At 37.3% G+C, this 15,696-nt stretch overlaps 1 protein-coding gene across 6 annotated transcripts in view; it reads right to left on the bottom strand.

The window, feature by feature from the left end:
- Nucleotides 1–762: 762 nt before the first annotated feature.
- PPP3CB (protein phosphatase 3 catalytic subunit beta) overlaps nt 763–15,696 on the bottom strand; it is a 63,548-nt gene continuing 48,614 nt past the window's right edge. For 2 of the 6 annotated variants that reach the window (XM_007520321.3, XM_060177340.1), the window contains 4 exons: nt 13,926–14,010; nt 12,185–12,282; nt 3,736–3,765; nt 763–2,409 (listed from right to left, as the gene is read on the bottom strand). In XM_007520321.3, the coding sequence (XP_007520383.2) occupies nt 2,231–2,409; nt 3,736–3,765; nt 12,185–12,282; nt 13,926–14,010 (392 nt within the window). In that variant the 3' untranslated portion in view covers nt 763–2,230. The remainder of the gene's footprint in view (nt 2,410–3,735; nt 3,766–12,184; nt 12,283–13,925; nt 14,011–15,696) is intronic. The other 4 variants (XM_007520323.3, XM_060177434.1, XM_007520322.3 and 1 more) reach the window with 3 other exon arrangements.

Below are 15,696 nucleotides of genomic sequence, written 5' to 3'. Positions count from 1 at the left end.
GAGAGGGAGAAAGAGACACCAATGGCAGTGCTTCATTACTCATGATGCTTCCTCCTTGCAGGTGGAGGAGTCTGAACTGGAGTCGTTATGCAATTATAACCAGGTGCACCACCATCCAGCCCCAGAAAATGCATTATTAGTGATACCTTTTTCCTAGAAGCTCTGGTCTCTTTATCTCTCCTTCTGTATCTCCCTGCTCATTAAAATTAAATTTAAAAAATATATAATTTTCAATTAAAGCATCCAAGAAATTCTCAAAACTACCACAAAGAAGCCTGAGACAACAGTATTTTCAATTAAAGCTAAGTGAAACAGGGATTTCAAATATATAATTTAGGATGTCTATAATAGATAAAAGTGCACAGTAATTAGTGCTCATATAAAATAAGTGTACTAAGAGTTAGCAAAAGGGCTCACTTGAGTAAATGCATTGCTTTGCCAAGTGTATGACTCAAGTTCAAGCCTGGTCCCCACTGCTATGAAGGAAGCTTCAGAACTGTGGTTTCTTTTACTCTCTCCCTGCCAGTCTCCTATCCAAAAAAAGTTGGCCTAGAGTAGTGAAGCTCTGGAAGAAAAAGAAAAGCAAGAGTAATAAAAAGTAGGGGGGAATAAAGCAACTCAAATAATTTCTCAACTTAGCACGAACTACCCATGACATACTGTTATTTAAAGGGTATACTCCAGTTCTATTAATAAATTTTTCTGATTAGCATGAAAAGATCAAATCAAACTTCATCTGCCAAATAAAACCCAACACAGAAGTAAGAGCAGCGGCCCATGCATGGAATTTATTGTGTGCTACTGTTTATAAAATACTTGAATAGACCTGCACATGCAAAATATTTCCAACTTAGACAGGAGACCATACAGGGTGCACTTCCTGATAAACAAAACAATAGATGGTTCCGCTGCCTGGAGCTCTGAGTTGTATTCCAGGGCATGAGGGAAGCAAGCCACCAAAGTAAAAGGAAATACTAAGCTACAGTGGCAATTAATACAGGTCAATAATTGTGAAAAAAAAAACAGCACATGGTTCCACTTATTTTAACCAAGCAGTTCTGTAACTACCAAAATTAAGTGTTCAACATGCAGTCTTGAGTTTTATGCTTCCATTAACATCTGAGTGATTGAATAGACCATTGCTTCTATGCTGTTGTTGCTTAATCAAAAACACTTCCAGAACATTAGAAAAGTTTCATTTGCTTCAAAACATAAAAATGATAGAAAGCCAGCAGCAAATCACCCTGGTGGCTATATAAGCGACTTGAATACTCACAATAAACTAAAATTTCTCATAACATCTAGGTAACCTATACATGTCGTACCTGTACATTATAGGTCTATATATTAAATATTTGCAAAATGAAAACATGCATACACAAAATAATCAAGTTTTACAGATATGATTTGAATTAAAATTTACTTTGACAATATACAAACTTCTTTTAAAGTGTCTTAAATGAATAATTCTGTAATTCACCATAATTTCAAAATCTAGGGATTTTCTCTTAACCTCTGGGGTGTAAATCTCAAAATATCTGGGCAAAAAATATTCTAAATTACTTTGTGGATTTGTGTTCAAGTAAGACTCTGTTTAGAAACAGATTATGCATTCATAATTGAAAAATGCCAAGACTGCATTACAGTCTTGGTTTACAGAATTACAGAATTACTCACATTTAAGAACTATAGACCTGAGGTCAGCATTTTTGTATACAAGCCAACTGGGTTTCTCAGTATTTTGCTCAAAATTCAAAATACAGCTTAGTAACCTCAGAAATGTATTTTAAGACCATGCTAGTTCATCCTTTAAAGACATTTGGGGGGGGGGGGGAGGTAATGTCTACATTAGCTCTTAGGATTGCATTTAAAGTCATGATTGAAAAACAAAATCTAATTCTACTGAAGGTAAAAAGAAATCTCATTTGTAAACTTAAATGTGTTAACCACAAGCATAAATGGAGGTATAATCGCCCTCCACTGGAAATTGCCCCAAGCCCCTTGCTCACTGCTCTCCACTTGGGCAGCGATGACCCAATCTTATCAGATAGCACAACATATCCCAGGGCTCTCAAGTCTCCATACAGGAAGGGGAGGGACTAGGGTTTCAAAAGCACAATGGTTTCTCCAGAGGGACTGTTACATAGTCAGCTCGGCCAACCCCTCCAGCTCCTTGGGTGATCTGTCCATTCAGGGCCCCGAGATGGGAGATTCTCTGGGAAGCTGTGGGTCACTGGGCACTATGGTTGCCAGTCCCATGGTTGTCGGTGGCATGTGCGGTGTTCAGAGAACTGAAACCATCTTGCTGTACAGCATCTTTCCGGGGCGGCATTCTCTCGTTGATCCTATCCAAACCCTTTGCCTCTTCAAAACTGCAGATTCTATGTGGTGGAGAGAATCCTCGTATTGCTTAATAAAATGCAAATTTGATAAGTCAGTAATTGAAAAACACATTTCTGAGATTAAAAAAAACAAACATGATTTTTAAGAAAGACATTAGCTTTATATAGCAACACTTAAATCTTATTTTAATCCCCTTCCAGATTTTCCCTTAAAATGTTTATACTTAAATATAAAACTTATAGCTTCATAGAAATGTTAGCATAGGCTTTAAAAAAAAAAAAAGACACAAAAATAACCTTCCCCTACCTTCAAAATCAACTTCCAGACATTAGTCTCGGAGTCTCAATCTTACTTCTACTATAGCAATTATCTTCTACCTCAAACCCTAAGATTACCAGTGACTTTTTCAAAGTAAGGCAGCAACAAGAGTAGGGGCACGTGAGGAGGCTAAATAAGGTTAATCTCAGACATACAAATCTGTACCAAGAGGCTGGGAGTAGAGAGATAAAGTTAAGTTGAAATTTAGCAGATCAAATCTATCTTGGAGGGTAAGGTATAATTACCCCATCACCACCAACATGAAATGAAAAAGGTGGGAAATGCCTCCATAAGTTAGATCTGTGTTTGACTGTTAGTAAAAAGGTAATTACTGTCTAAGTGGTAATTCTTCTCTTATAGTTATGTTTTCACATTCACTTCATCTGGGATGATGAGCCCTCCATTACTTAAATGTGAGAGAAAATATTTCTATCTTACTGGTTATATTTTGGTTAATAGTGCAATCTCTGGAACTCAAGAGTCTGTGCATATGATTCAGATCAATGGATGGAGCAACAATGAATTCAGTAATGCTTAATATCAAACAAGTCAAGATATATGTGAATATAAATATCTTATCAAGCAATAGCCTGAACTGCAGCAAAAAACAGACAAAACAAAAGCCATTGTAGGAGCTTCTGGACTTTTAGGTGAATTACTCAAAATGAGTAAAATTTATATTTATATAAAAAATGAGTAAAAATTAATACAAATATTTATGTAGAAGGCTTCAGTAGGAGGGGAATGACCTGAGTAGCACAGAATCATGCAAAATATGGAATAACTCCTTTCTGCAACTTCAAATGTTATAATGTCATAGCATGACCAGCTGTACTCTCAAAAATTCAGGAACAAAATGCTAGTTGCATATTCTATTAGAAAAGTGAAAAAACAGATTGTCACTATGGAAATAAATTTTAGTGATTAAAAAAAAGGAAGTGACTGTTAAACTCGACAAACTTTATTGTGAGTCTGACTCATCTTGGGTTGTGCAAGTTAGACATCCACAGGACATTTTCTAATGCCCACCCACACACCACAGATCTCTGCCCAGCACAAGGACTCTGATCATACCTTTTTCAGCCTCAATAGCCTCAACTGTGGCTGTACAGAAGTGAGCAGAGGCATGCAAAATGAATGAGAGAGATGAGAAGGGTCATATTGTACAGCAGAAAAGGCAATGGTCACTTAAAATATCACAGTATCCCATACTACATCATCATTTACAATTTAACATAAATAGTATCCATATTAGAAAGCCCCATCTAATCCCCCAAATCCTGATACTGCACAGTTTACACACAGCACTATGACATCACTCAGAGCACAGAACACATAGACTTACTGTAAACACAGACACCTCAGCACCCATACAATTGTACCCCAGTATCAATTACCATCTTGAATTTAGAGTTTTGATAGCCTTAGACTTTTCCAATGTTTATTATAACATATCCATCACAACTACAAGGAAATGCTACGGTATAGTTATGATGGTAAAACTGTAGATGAGCAAACTGGAGATTTCTTTCTTTTATGTCTAACTGAAACAATATTCACTACCAGTTGGCTTCCTAAGATATAAATTAAAAGGGGTCAGTATTGTTTTTCTTGTCATTTATAATTCAGATGACAAAGCAAAAGCTATAAAAGTAGGTATGGCTTCAATAAAGCTTAAGAAAAGTAAACTTGGTGAATTATATTCAGTTTAACAGTTCTTTCTTTCTTTCTTTTTTTTTTTTAAATTTAACAGTTCTGTAGCTCTATTCTTTATAGGCAACCCAAAGGGACCCCTCTTTTATTTCTGTCAGAGCACCGAGCAGCTCTGGCTCATGGTAGTGTGGGGGATTGAACCTGGGACTTTGCAGCCTCAGGTATGGCAGTTTCTTTGTATAACCATTGTGCTATCTATCCCCACCCTTTAAAAGGGTTTTTTTTTTTTTTAAAAAAAAAAAAAAGAAATTTGGGACCCCTCTTTTCTACAAGGAACTTTTGACATGTGTGCTCAACCAGGTGCACCACCTCCTGGCCCCTATAAGGAATTTTTATTCTAGTAGTAGTATTCCAAATATATAAAGATACTAACCATCAATAGCTTTAAAAATCATTTATATGGGGGCCAGATGGTGGTGCACCTGGTTAAGCACAAGTTATCATGCACAAGGACCCAGGTTTGAGCCCCCCGCTCCCCACCTGCAGGAGGGAAGCTTCACCACCTCGACAAACTTGATAGTGAGTCTGATTCATCTTGGGCTGTGCAAGTGGTGAAGCAAGTACTGAAGGTGTATATCTGTCTCCCCTCCCCTCTCAATTTCTCTCTGTCCTATCAAATAGAGAAAAAAAAAAATTCATATTTAGTTTATCATAATCTTAAACCTGCCTCAGGTACTAACAGCTCATTTTTGCAAGTTAAGTAGAAAAGCTACTAAACATCAATTCAAGCCCATCTACCAACTAGAGAGGAATCAAGAGAGGGAACAGAGGTCTTACTGGCAATAAATCCTAAGTATTTCAACAAATTTACCTATATATAGGTCATGTAAATGAGAAAGGCATTCTTGGTATAGCTTATCTCTAGTCTACTTAGTGAATTTCAGCACAGCCACAAGTTTTGTTATCAATGATTCTTTTTAATGAAGCAATACTGTGGTTGAGCAGCTTCTCAGAGACCAGACCACCAATCAGTTGTGACTTATAATGGCACTAGGGAATGTACCTAGGCTTGCAAATTCTGTGCTCATATTAAGCTATCTCTCTAGACCCTTGGGCCATTTTTCCATTCTTTGGGAGATAAAGAGAAGGAAGGAGAGACAGATATAGAGATAAGAGAGACACCACCCCAACATAACTCCACCATTCATGGAGCTCCCTTTTGCTGCTTACAGTTCTCCAGTATAACTTGTGCTCTACTAGGTGAGCTAGCTCCAACCCTGTAATCAGTGATTCTTGGTTGATTTCTGGTTCAAACTGTATAAAGCAAACTATAAAACAGCGAGGACCAGAACCAAATACTGCACAGAACAATGTTGTCAATTTGCAACTTTACCCAAAGTGTACACACTCAGAATATTTAAAACAATGCCCTGTCCTTACTATTCTGCTTCTTTGTTATCATTATTATTATTATTTTAATTTTCACCAGGGTTATTGCTGGAGCTCGGTAGCAGCACTATGAACCCACCACTCCTGGAAGCCACCATCTCTCCCCACACCACCCCCCATTTTATTGGATAGGACAGAGAAAAATTGAAAGCGGGGAAGATAGAGAGGGAGGAAGAAAGTCACTGGCAGACCTGTCTCACTCTTTGTTTTGATAGCCTTAGGTGGGGATTGGGGCCCAAACCTGGGTCCTAGAATGTGGCAATATGTGCACTTAACTGGTGGCACCACTGCCTGGCCTCCTATTTTGCTTCTTCTAAGAATAAGGTAAATTAGAATAATTATTCCTGAATTGACCTTTTAATACTATACATGATTTAGAAATAAATTTTATGTAAAGCAATTAATGCCAAAAGATACGAATGAATCTACGGAATTAAAACATACTGTTAGAAAAGAATATTGTTCAAGGGTCAGGTGGTGGCACACTGGTTAAGTATACATAAGGACCTTAAGGATGTGCACAAGGATCCTGGTTCAAGCTTCGGGTTCCCACCTGTGGGGGAAGGGGGTGTTGCTTCACAAGTGGCAAAGCAGGTCTGCAGGTGTCCATCTTTCTTTCCCTCTTTTGCCCTCCCCTCCCCTCCCTTCTCAATTTCTCTCTGTTCTATCAAAAAAAAAAAAAATCAAAAAGAATATTGCTCTAACCAGACAGTAAAGTGAATTAGAAACCTAAAGAAGCCAAATGAACAATGAATCCTTAATCGTAAACTATAATTCATAGGTGTACTTATTGTATATCCATTGTACAGTACACCACTAAAAAAATCTAGACTTGTTCATTTGAAAAATCTTCCCAAACAGAATTTGTCCAGAAAGAAAATGAAAATAAGTGACCCAGTTCTACCTGATCAGTTCAAATTCCTATTCTTCAAAATGGGAATTATTTTCTTTATAATTTAGAAATTGTGGGGCTGGGTGGTGGCATACTTGGTTGACTGCATGTTATAGTGCGCAAGGACCCAGGTTCAAGCCTCTAGCCCCCACCTATAGGGATTGGGAAGCTTTACAAATGAAGCAGGGCTCCAGGTATCTGCCTCTCTCTCTCTCTCTCTCTCTCTATATATATATATATATATATATATATATATATATATATATTTATCTCCCTTTTCCTCTACTTCTGGCTGTCTCTATCAAATAAATAAAGATAATAAACAAGTGAACAAGAACCCAACTTGTGACTTCTAGAAGTGACTTAATATAAAGTACTATAACTTACATGTATACATTTTAAAACTATGGAATATATCAATACCTATGAATATACCAATAGTTTAAAAAGCCTATTAATAAAAATTTCAAATTATGAAGTATGACAGCATACTTCTGAAATCATTCTATATAGTGTTTTTATTTTTATATGCAAAAGCATTTCCAGGTCAATTATATTCTCTTCTTTTTCTGACATCTCTAAACTTCTAAATCCTTCTCAGAATAATACAAAACAGTTATCAGGGCTGGGTGGTGGTATACCTGCTTGAGCGTACACATTCTCATGCACAAGGGCCTGGGTTTAAGCTCTGGTCCCCACCTGTGTTGATGAAACTGCATGAATAGTGAAGCAGCGCAGCAGGCATCTCTCTTTTCCCATTCCTCCCCCTTTCTCCCTCTCTCCACCTTCTTATGTGATTTCTCCCTCTCTTTTTCCCAGCTTCCAGGGTTATTGCTGGGGCTTGGTGCTTGCACTACAAATCTACTGCTCCTGGAGGCCATTTTTCTTCATTTTGTTGCCCTTGTTATTGTTGCCTTACTATTGTTGTTGGATAGGACAGAGAGAAATCATGAGAGAAGGGAAGACAAGAGGGGGAGAGAAAGATAGACACCTGCAAACTGGTTTCACCACCTGTGAAGTGACTCCCCCTGCAGGTGGGGAGCCGGGGGGGCTCGAACCAGAATCCTTCAGCCAGTCCTTGCACTTCATGCGCTTAACCCACTGTGCTATCGCCTGGCCCCCATGATTACTCTATCCAATCAATAAGTGAAATATTAAAAAGAATAGGCATTATCCTTAGAATTATACATGTCAAGCTTGAATACTTAAAATTGGAAAAAGGTCATTTGAAGCTTAATCCTTAAATTGGAAAGATCTGATATTTGTAAAATTCTGTTTGAAAGGAACTATTTTTATTTAATTTTCAGTTGTTTTATTTTATTAATATTTTCATTATTTATTTTGATGAGAGAGATACAGAGAGAAAAACCAGAGCACTACTAAGCTCTGGCTTATGGTGGTGCTAGGGACTGAACATGGGACTTTTGGTATCCCAGGCTTGAAAGTTGTTTTGCATAACCATTATGCTACCCGTAGCTCATTTTCAGTTTTATATGGTATAAAATTTGACATGGCCTTAATAAAAGCTTGATTACAGTGTTACCTTCAACTGCATTCCTCAATACTACAAATAAATTATCAAGAGGAATTAAACATTAGTAAAATAAAGATAGCCACAATTTTTCTCATATGGGTACTGCTGAAGGTAGCATTACAGAGTGAGGTCCCCAAAAAAATTCCACAAAAAAGGTGGACATAAAATATGATTATTAATACTACAAAAAAGCTGAGTAGCTTATAAAAAAACACTTGAGAAATTGCATAAAGTTTGGGAGTCAGGCGATAGCACAGCGGGTTAAGCTCATGTGGAACAAAGCACAGGACTAGAGTAAGGATCCCAGTTTGAGCCTCTGGGTCCCCACCTGCAGGGGAGTCGCTTCACAGGCGATTAAGCAGGTCTGCAGGTGTCTGTCTTTCTCTCCCCCTCTGTCTTCCTCATCTCTCTCCATTTCTCTCTCTCCTATCCAACAATGATGACATCAATAACAATAATAATGACAACAATAAAACAAGGGCAACAAAAATAAATAAATATTAAAAAAAGAAGAAATAGCATAAAGTTTTAAGTTACTGAGAAGACAATTTTTATTTTTTTGACAGCAGGACTGAGGTCCTTCTTAGATTTTTTAAAAATTTGCTGTTACAATATCTTACTTTGTTATTCACACTAACATCATGGGACATATCTACTAAATTTTACTTAAAATTTTTTGTTATAACCAAGGCTTCACCATACCGGGCCAACTTTTTTAGATACCACAACATCAATGCTTCCCCAAATATGGTAGGGACCTGGGTTGTATGTATGACAAAGCAGGTATTTTTCCAACTTATTTATTTTTTTTCCCAATTGAGCTATTTTGCCAGTCTTACATATAAACACTTTTTTTTTTTCTAATGAATTTGTTACTTGTTTCAAAATGGGCTTATACTATAACAGGGCATCATTTCCACTAAGTGCTCAAGTTATCAAGAGCCATCCCTCCTGGTGGAGCTAAGGTGTTACCTGGTTTCCCAAATTAAATTTTTTAAAAAATATTTATTTGTTTCCTCTTTTGTTGTCCTTGTTTTTATTGATGTTGTTGTTGGATAGGACAGAGAGAAATGGAGAGAGGAGGGGAAGACAGAGAGGAGGAAAGACAGACACCTGCAGACCTGCTTCATCACCTATGAAGCGACTCCCTTGCAGGTGGGGAGCTAAGGGGTCGAACTGGGATCCTTCTGCCGGTCCTTGTGCTTTGCACCACATGTGCTTAACCCCCATTAAACTTTTAAGCTCAGCACCATCTAGTAATTGATGCCATGCATGGTAGAAACAGATAGCCCCTTCAGTAAAACTGTTTTTCAAATCTTCCTTGTAGTTGGGCATGGTATCGAAGTTAGACAACTGAGATTCAAATTGCATGAAAATTAAGAATAAGTAGATGTGCTAAGCTGTCAACAAACATATAATTAGCTATATAATTAATTGCGGAATTTGAAAGAAAAGTCTGCTGTAGATACAAAGTAAAAGTAATAATGTACCCAAGAACAACTTAATGACCTTAATGCAGGTTTATTTATGAAACTTCTTTTCTGAACAAAGAGAAGGAACGGGGTAACATTTTTAATGTTATTCAAACTTATCCTTTCTACTAACATTTTTTGCAAGTTTACTGAACATTTAAGCTCTTAATTTGTTTTAAAATACATTTATAAAGTTAATTTTAGCTCGTTTTCTCAATGTTAACAACATAAGAAAAATGGAAGACAAGAACTATATATAGAGAGTCAAATGATTTTATTCATTTATTTTTTATTTCCACCAAGGTTATCACTGGGGCTCAGTACCAGCACTAAGTATCCACTGCTCCTGGCGGCCATCCCTTCTCCCAATTTTTATTTGGTGGGACAGAGAGAAGTTGAGAGAGGATGGGGAGATAAAGAGAAGAAGAGAAAAATAAGACACCTGCAGACCTACTTTACCATTCCTGAAGTAGAACCCCTGCAGGTGGGAAGCAGGGGCTCAAACCTGAGTTATTATGCTTGGTAATATGTGTGCTTAATTGGGTGTGCCTCTGCCCAGCCCCCAATATATTTTTTTTCTTTCATTTTTTTAACCAAACAATTCTCTGGCTACTAGTGGTGCTAGGAACTGAACCTGGGACCTCCTGTATATAGATCTTCTGTACGGATGTTGGGCGGTGGCGCAGTGGGTTAAGCGCATGTGGTGCAAAGCGCAGGGACCGGCATAAGGATCCCGGTTCGAGCCCCCGGCTCTCCACCTGCAGGGGAATTGCTTCACAGGCGGCGAGGCAGGTCTGCAGGTGTCTATCTTTCTCTCCCCCTCTCTGTCTTCCCCTCCTCTCTCAATTTCTCTCTGTCCTATCCAACAATGAACAACATCAACAATGACAATAATAATAACCACAACCAGGCTACAACAACAAGGGCAACAAAAAGGGGGGAAAAATGGCCTCCAGGAGCGGTGGATTCATGGTGCAGGCACTCAGCCCAGCAATAACCTTGGAGGAAAAAAAAGATAGATCTTCTGTACAACCCTTGTCCTATTACCGTGTTACCTCAAAATTATTTTTAAAAATAAGAAGAAATCTCGTTCAGAATGAAGATTTGAAACTCTAACTTCAAACCATAGTTGTACTTCTCACAATACCAGTGATGGTAGCAGACAACACAATAACATATAAAATAGAACATGTATAGACTACAAATAGAAATGATTTGCCTATCAGAGAAAATACTTTTATTTAAGCATTTATTATGAGACTAAGTAAAACTGTGAAAAGTCAATTGAATGTATAAAAAACTTAAGTTTCCCTTTCTTTAAAAAATTTACTAGTTGTAATACCATAAAGCAACTCTTTATTATGATTAAGGAAAACTTCAGAGCTGTTGCTGCTTATTTTGATAATGACCCTTGGAGGGTTGTCAAAAATGCCAACAATAAATAAATTAAGGCTTTCCATGTCACACTTTTTTGCTTTCCAATAACAATGGAAAGAAATCTAGACTCTAAGTTGCTGTTTGTAGCCTTTAACATTCAATCTATAATGTGCTTTCAAAAAGTTACACAAATACTTACACCAAAAAATTGTTTTTTAATATAAAATATTCAATGAGCCAGATTACAGAAATGCTTTACGTATAATTCTTTTTATTTTCATGCAAAATAAAGGCACACTTAATAACACCCTTATAACAATAACTTAGTATCTAGTGTTACATTCATGTTCAGAATGCATTGTGTGCAGCAACAAATGCAGCAAACCTCAAAACAAGGTGCTACAAAGTAATTTCTACATATAAGACAAATGCCTGATAGAGTAACTTAATTTAACAGACTTGTACATACAGCTAACATACAGCTAACCTAAAGAAAGACAGACAGATTTAGGAAAGCAGCTTCATCTGCAGAGGAAGGAAACAGCATGTTACAGACAGTCAATTATACACGAAACATTTGACAAACACCACAAAAAACAAACTTTGGTATCATTTACCAGGGTACAAAACCTTGCATAAATCTTTTGGCAAATGCAGTTCATAAGTAATGTTCTGGGCCTAAGCAGATTGTTAACTATAAAATTAGGCCTCTGCAAATATAAGCATGAGCTAATACAATTACATAAATTAAAATATAAAAAATAAGAAAACTGGAATTACATTTCCGTCTTAGTAGTACGATTATCCTTGATTCACATTCTAAAGTTAGGGATTTTAGAAGGAGTGCACTAGACAAATAAATATTTCAGACATTAAGATCCGAGTTGCTCCCATATCATTTCATGAAAAGCTGAGGAAGCAATCACTATTTTTCAGTTGAAAAGAATATTCAGTCTGTCAACTTCCTGACCTGGTCAGGCTATTAATTAAACACTATCTACCATTAAGTATTTTGACTGTATTAGCTGCTGAGACAGGAACTAAAAAGCAGAAGAAATTCACTGCATGCATTATGTGTATTGTTAGCAAAAGAGAAAGGTGTGCCCCAGTCCATCTGAGGCACAGCAATTTGCATAACATCATTACCACTTTGCAGGGTCTGTCGTCCTCCAGCCAACACTCCACTAGGCAACATCCCTGTGGGAGTCAGACCCTTGAGTGTCAGCACACTTTCACTCTCCTCCCTGGAGAGAGCGAGAGAAGAAATTAAAAGAGATTTTCATTAAGTATTTATTTTAAAAGAGAAGAAAGGGTCTAAATGTAGGTCATGCCTCTAATTTACAGCATTGTTACTAGCAAATTTCCTTCAATTCCAAGATATATAGTTTCCCATATTCTGAATGTCTGATATATGAGAATGTGCCTTACAGCTGAGAAATACATTGTATTCTCTGAAAAACTTTTAAAAACAATGAGACTCATCATTGGTAGGCATATACAACAGACAAAATACAGTATTTTGAATGTCTGATGTAATTGGTTTTTCTTCTTTTTCTTTTTTTAAATCTTTTTTCCTAAACTTTATTTATTTATTTATTATTGGATAGAGACAGAGAAATTGAGGGGAAGGGGAGATAGAGAATGGAGAGAGACAGAGAGAAACCTGCAACCCTGCCCACCACTTGTGAAGCTTTCCCCCTGCAGGTGGGGACCAGGGGCTTGAACACAGGTCCTTGTGCAGTGTAGTATGTGCACGTAACCAGGTGTGCCACTGCCTGGCCCCCTGATGTAACTAGTTTTACAAATACAAATTTACGAGACAATTTAATAAAGTTTTATGGACACATTTAACACAGAAAGTCAATCTGTGGCCCCAGCAAAAGGTACTTCCTAAATAGGCAAGTTCATCTGAGATATAAAAAGTGCCTGTTCTTCTAAACATATTCTTATTTTCAAGGTATAGACTGAGTATGTTCACCACAGAAGGATAAGAGCTAAGAAAAATAAGCAAGAAGGTTCAGAACCCATTTCAGGGGCCAGAGAAAAAGTTCACTTCACAGATAGGACTTATGTCTAGTCATGTACATGACCCACCATACGGTAAGTGCTATACATAAGTGTTAAATGGCACTAAGAGAAGTTATGGTGCTGTGGTATCTCTCCCTGTCTGTGTCTGTCTCTCACTATATCTACATCTATAAACCTGAATGAAAAAGTCCCAGTGATGAAACTGCATATACTCCAGCCTAGCCAACAAGCAAAACTCTAATTTCAAAGGGATTTCAGTTCCCTTTTAAACATGTAAATACATAACTAACTTCTTCTCCTTCTTTTAAAGATTTTATTTATTAATGAGAAAGGAGAAGAGAGGACCAGATATCACTCCATGTGCTGCTGGGGATCAAACTCAGGACCTCATGCTTGAAAATCCACTGAACCACCTCCTGGACCAACACAACTAACTTCTCTCTCTCTCTCTTTTAATATTTATTTAATTTATTTATTCCCTTTTGTTGCCTTTGTTGTTTTATTGCTGTAGTTATGATTGTTGTCATTGGTGTTGGATAGGACAGAGAGAAATGGAGAGAGGAGATAGAAGACAGAGAGGGGAAAGGAAGATAGACACCTGCAGACCTGCTTCACCACTTGTGAAGCGACTCCTCTGCAGGTGGGGAGCTGGGGCTGGAACCGGGACCCTCATGCGGGTCCTTGCGCTTTGCGCCACCTGCACTTAACCCACTGTGCTACAGCCCGACTCCCCACAACTAGCTTCTCACAAGAAGAATATTTCTATTTGCATCTAGATGTCAGGAAGGACACTGCTTGTAACAAAGCACAACAAAAATAATTTCTGAAGGACAAATAATTAGGAAAAATAAATCAATACCTGAGAACAGAGAAGACCCTTGCCATCTTGCCAATTGCTCGAATTTTGTTTCTTATTATTTCTTTCCGGGCTGCAGCTGAACCTACTTTCAATGGAATAAAGAGAAAGAAAGACTCAAGTTTAGGTCAGTCACACTTGTGCAATTATTAGCTTGTTATATCCACACTTTTAATGAACCAACACCAAGCCCCCTGCTGCCAGCTCATCTGAGAGAAACTAGATGAACTCATGCCCCAAATCTTCTCATTCCCTCATGGTCTAATACTGGGACCTGATATAGATACACTGAAAAATAATCCACAAACTTTACGACTATTAACTCAACAGTAAATCAACAACAGGAAAGAAAATAGAGCTCAACCTATACTACACACGAGAGGACAATAAATGGTAACAAAACTACAATCTTTATTTCTCATGACAACCTATGGCATGCAGACCAACATAAAAGAATTTATAGTTAACCTAAGTCACATGGCCCTCTGTTTTGCTACCATAAAAGTCTTTGACATGCAGGTAGAAAATATTCCATCATACAATAACAAAACAAGTCTCCTTGCTTTAATTTAGTTTAAAAACAGTGATATGACCGGCGTTAAGGATCCCGGTTTGAGCTCCTGGCTCCCCACCTGCAGGGGAGTCGCTTCACAGGTGGTGAAGTAGGTCTGCAGGTGTCTATCTCTCTCTCCTCCTCTGTCTTCCCCTCCTCTCTCCATTTCTCTATGTCCTATCTAACAACGACGACATCAATAAGAACAACAATCATAACTACAACAATAAAACAACAAGGGTAATGAGAAAATAAATATTAAAAAAAAGAAAAGTGTTATGAAGCATTTACTGTGCAAGTGACCCCAAACTTAAGCACCATACTAGCATTTCAACAATTTACATCTCAGTCTTATGGCCTAAGTGAAATTCATGCAAACATATACAAACTGCTACATACTGAGTATGATACAAGGGGAATAAGCAATGGGAAAAGACTAAAAATATGGCTGAGGGATCACTAACACTTCATATCTAAAGTGTAAACTATGCTGCCTTATCAGTGATACAACAGAGAAAATATCAAAAGTTACTAGAACGTTGGCTAATGACTCAAAGATTGTATCTTTCTTCCTTGGCCTCCAGAAAGAATAATAAATCTCAGAGTCCTATTATCTCATATATAGCAACTAGAATCACCCTGGATCCAAGAGTGTGATTCTGTAGAACTCCGTTTCACCATGATAAAAACATAAATATGAAAACATTATGTTTGAAGAGAAGGTTAAGGAAAGGCTAAAGACACCAGACCAAAAGAGGCCTTAGGTACACAAAGGTCTATACAGCCATAAATCTTCTGAGATAGAGTACCTCATTTAAAATTCAAGCATCCCACAAACACATATACTTAAAAACCAAGATGTAGTGATCTTGTCACATGGAAACAGAAAAAAAGAAATCTAATTTCAAAGATGAAAATGAAGACACATTTTAGAGAAAATAGACCTATAACCATGTTTGTGATGGGTGGTAAGTATTATGAGCACTGAAGTTACAGCTAAAACAAAGTTTTACAGTCTAAAACTTTGTATGTTATCATGATACTACTTCAGTAGTCTTAAAATGCCAAAAATTACTAAAACTCAAAATCACAAAATACTCAACTTTGAAGAGACTTGGGGGATATTGCAAAGTATAATCTCCTTATTTACTAGACAAAGAAAAAAACAAAGTTTACTATGTTTTGTCCAAAGACAAAACTAGACTAAGCACGATTCTCTTT

The sequence above is a fragment of the Erinaceus europaeus genome, chromosome 1 (genome assembly GCF_950295315.1).
Source record: "Erinaceus europaeus chromosome 1, mEriEur2.1, whole genome shotgun sequence".
NCBI classification, from domain to species: domain Eukaryota; kingdom Metazoa; phylum Chordata; class Mammalia; order Eulipotyphla; family Erinaceidae; genus Erinaceus; species Erinaceus europaeus.
This window is presented reverse-complemented; position numbering and strand designations above follow the sequence as displayed.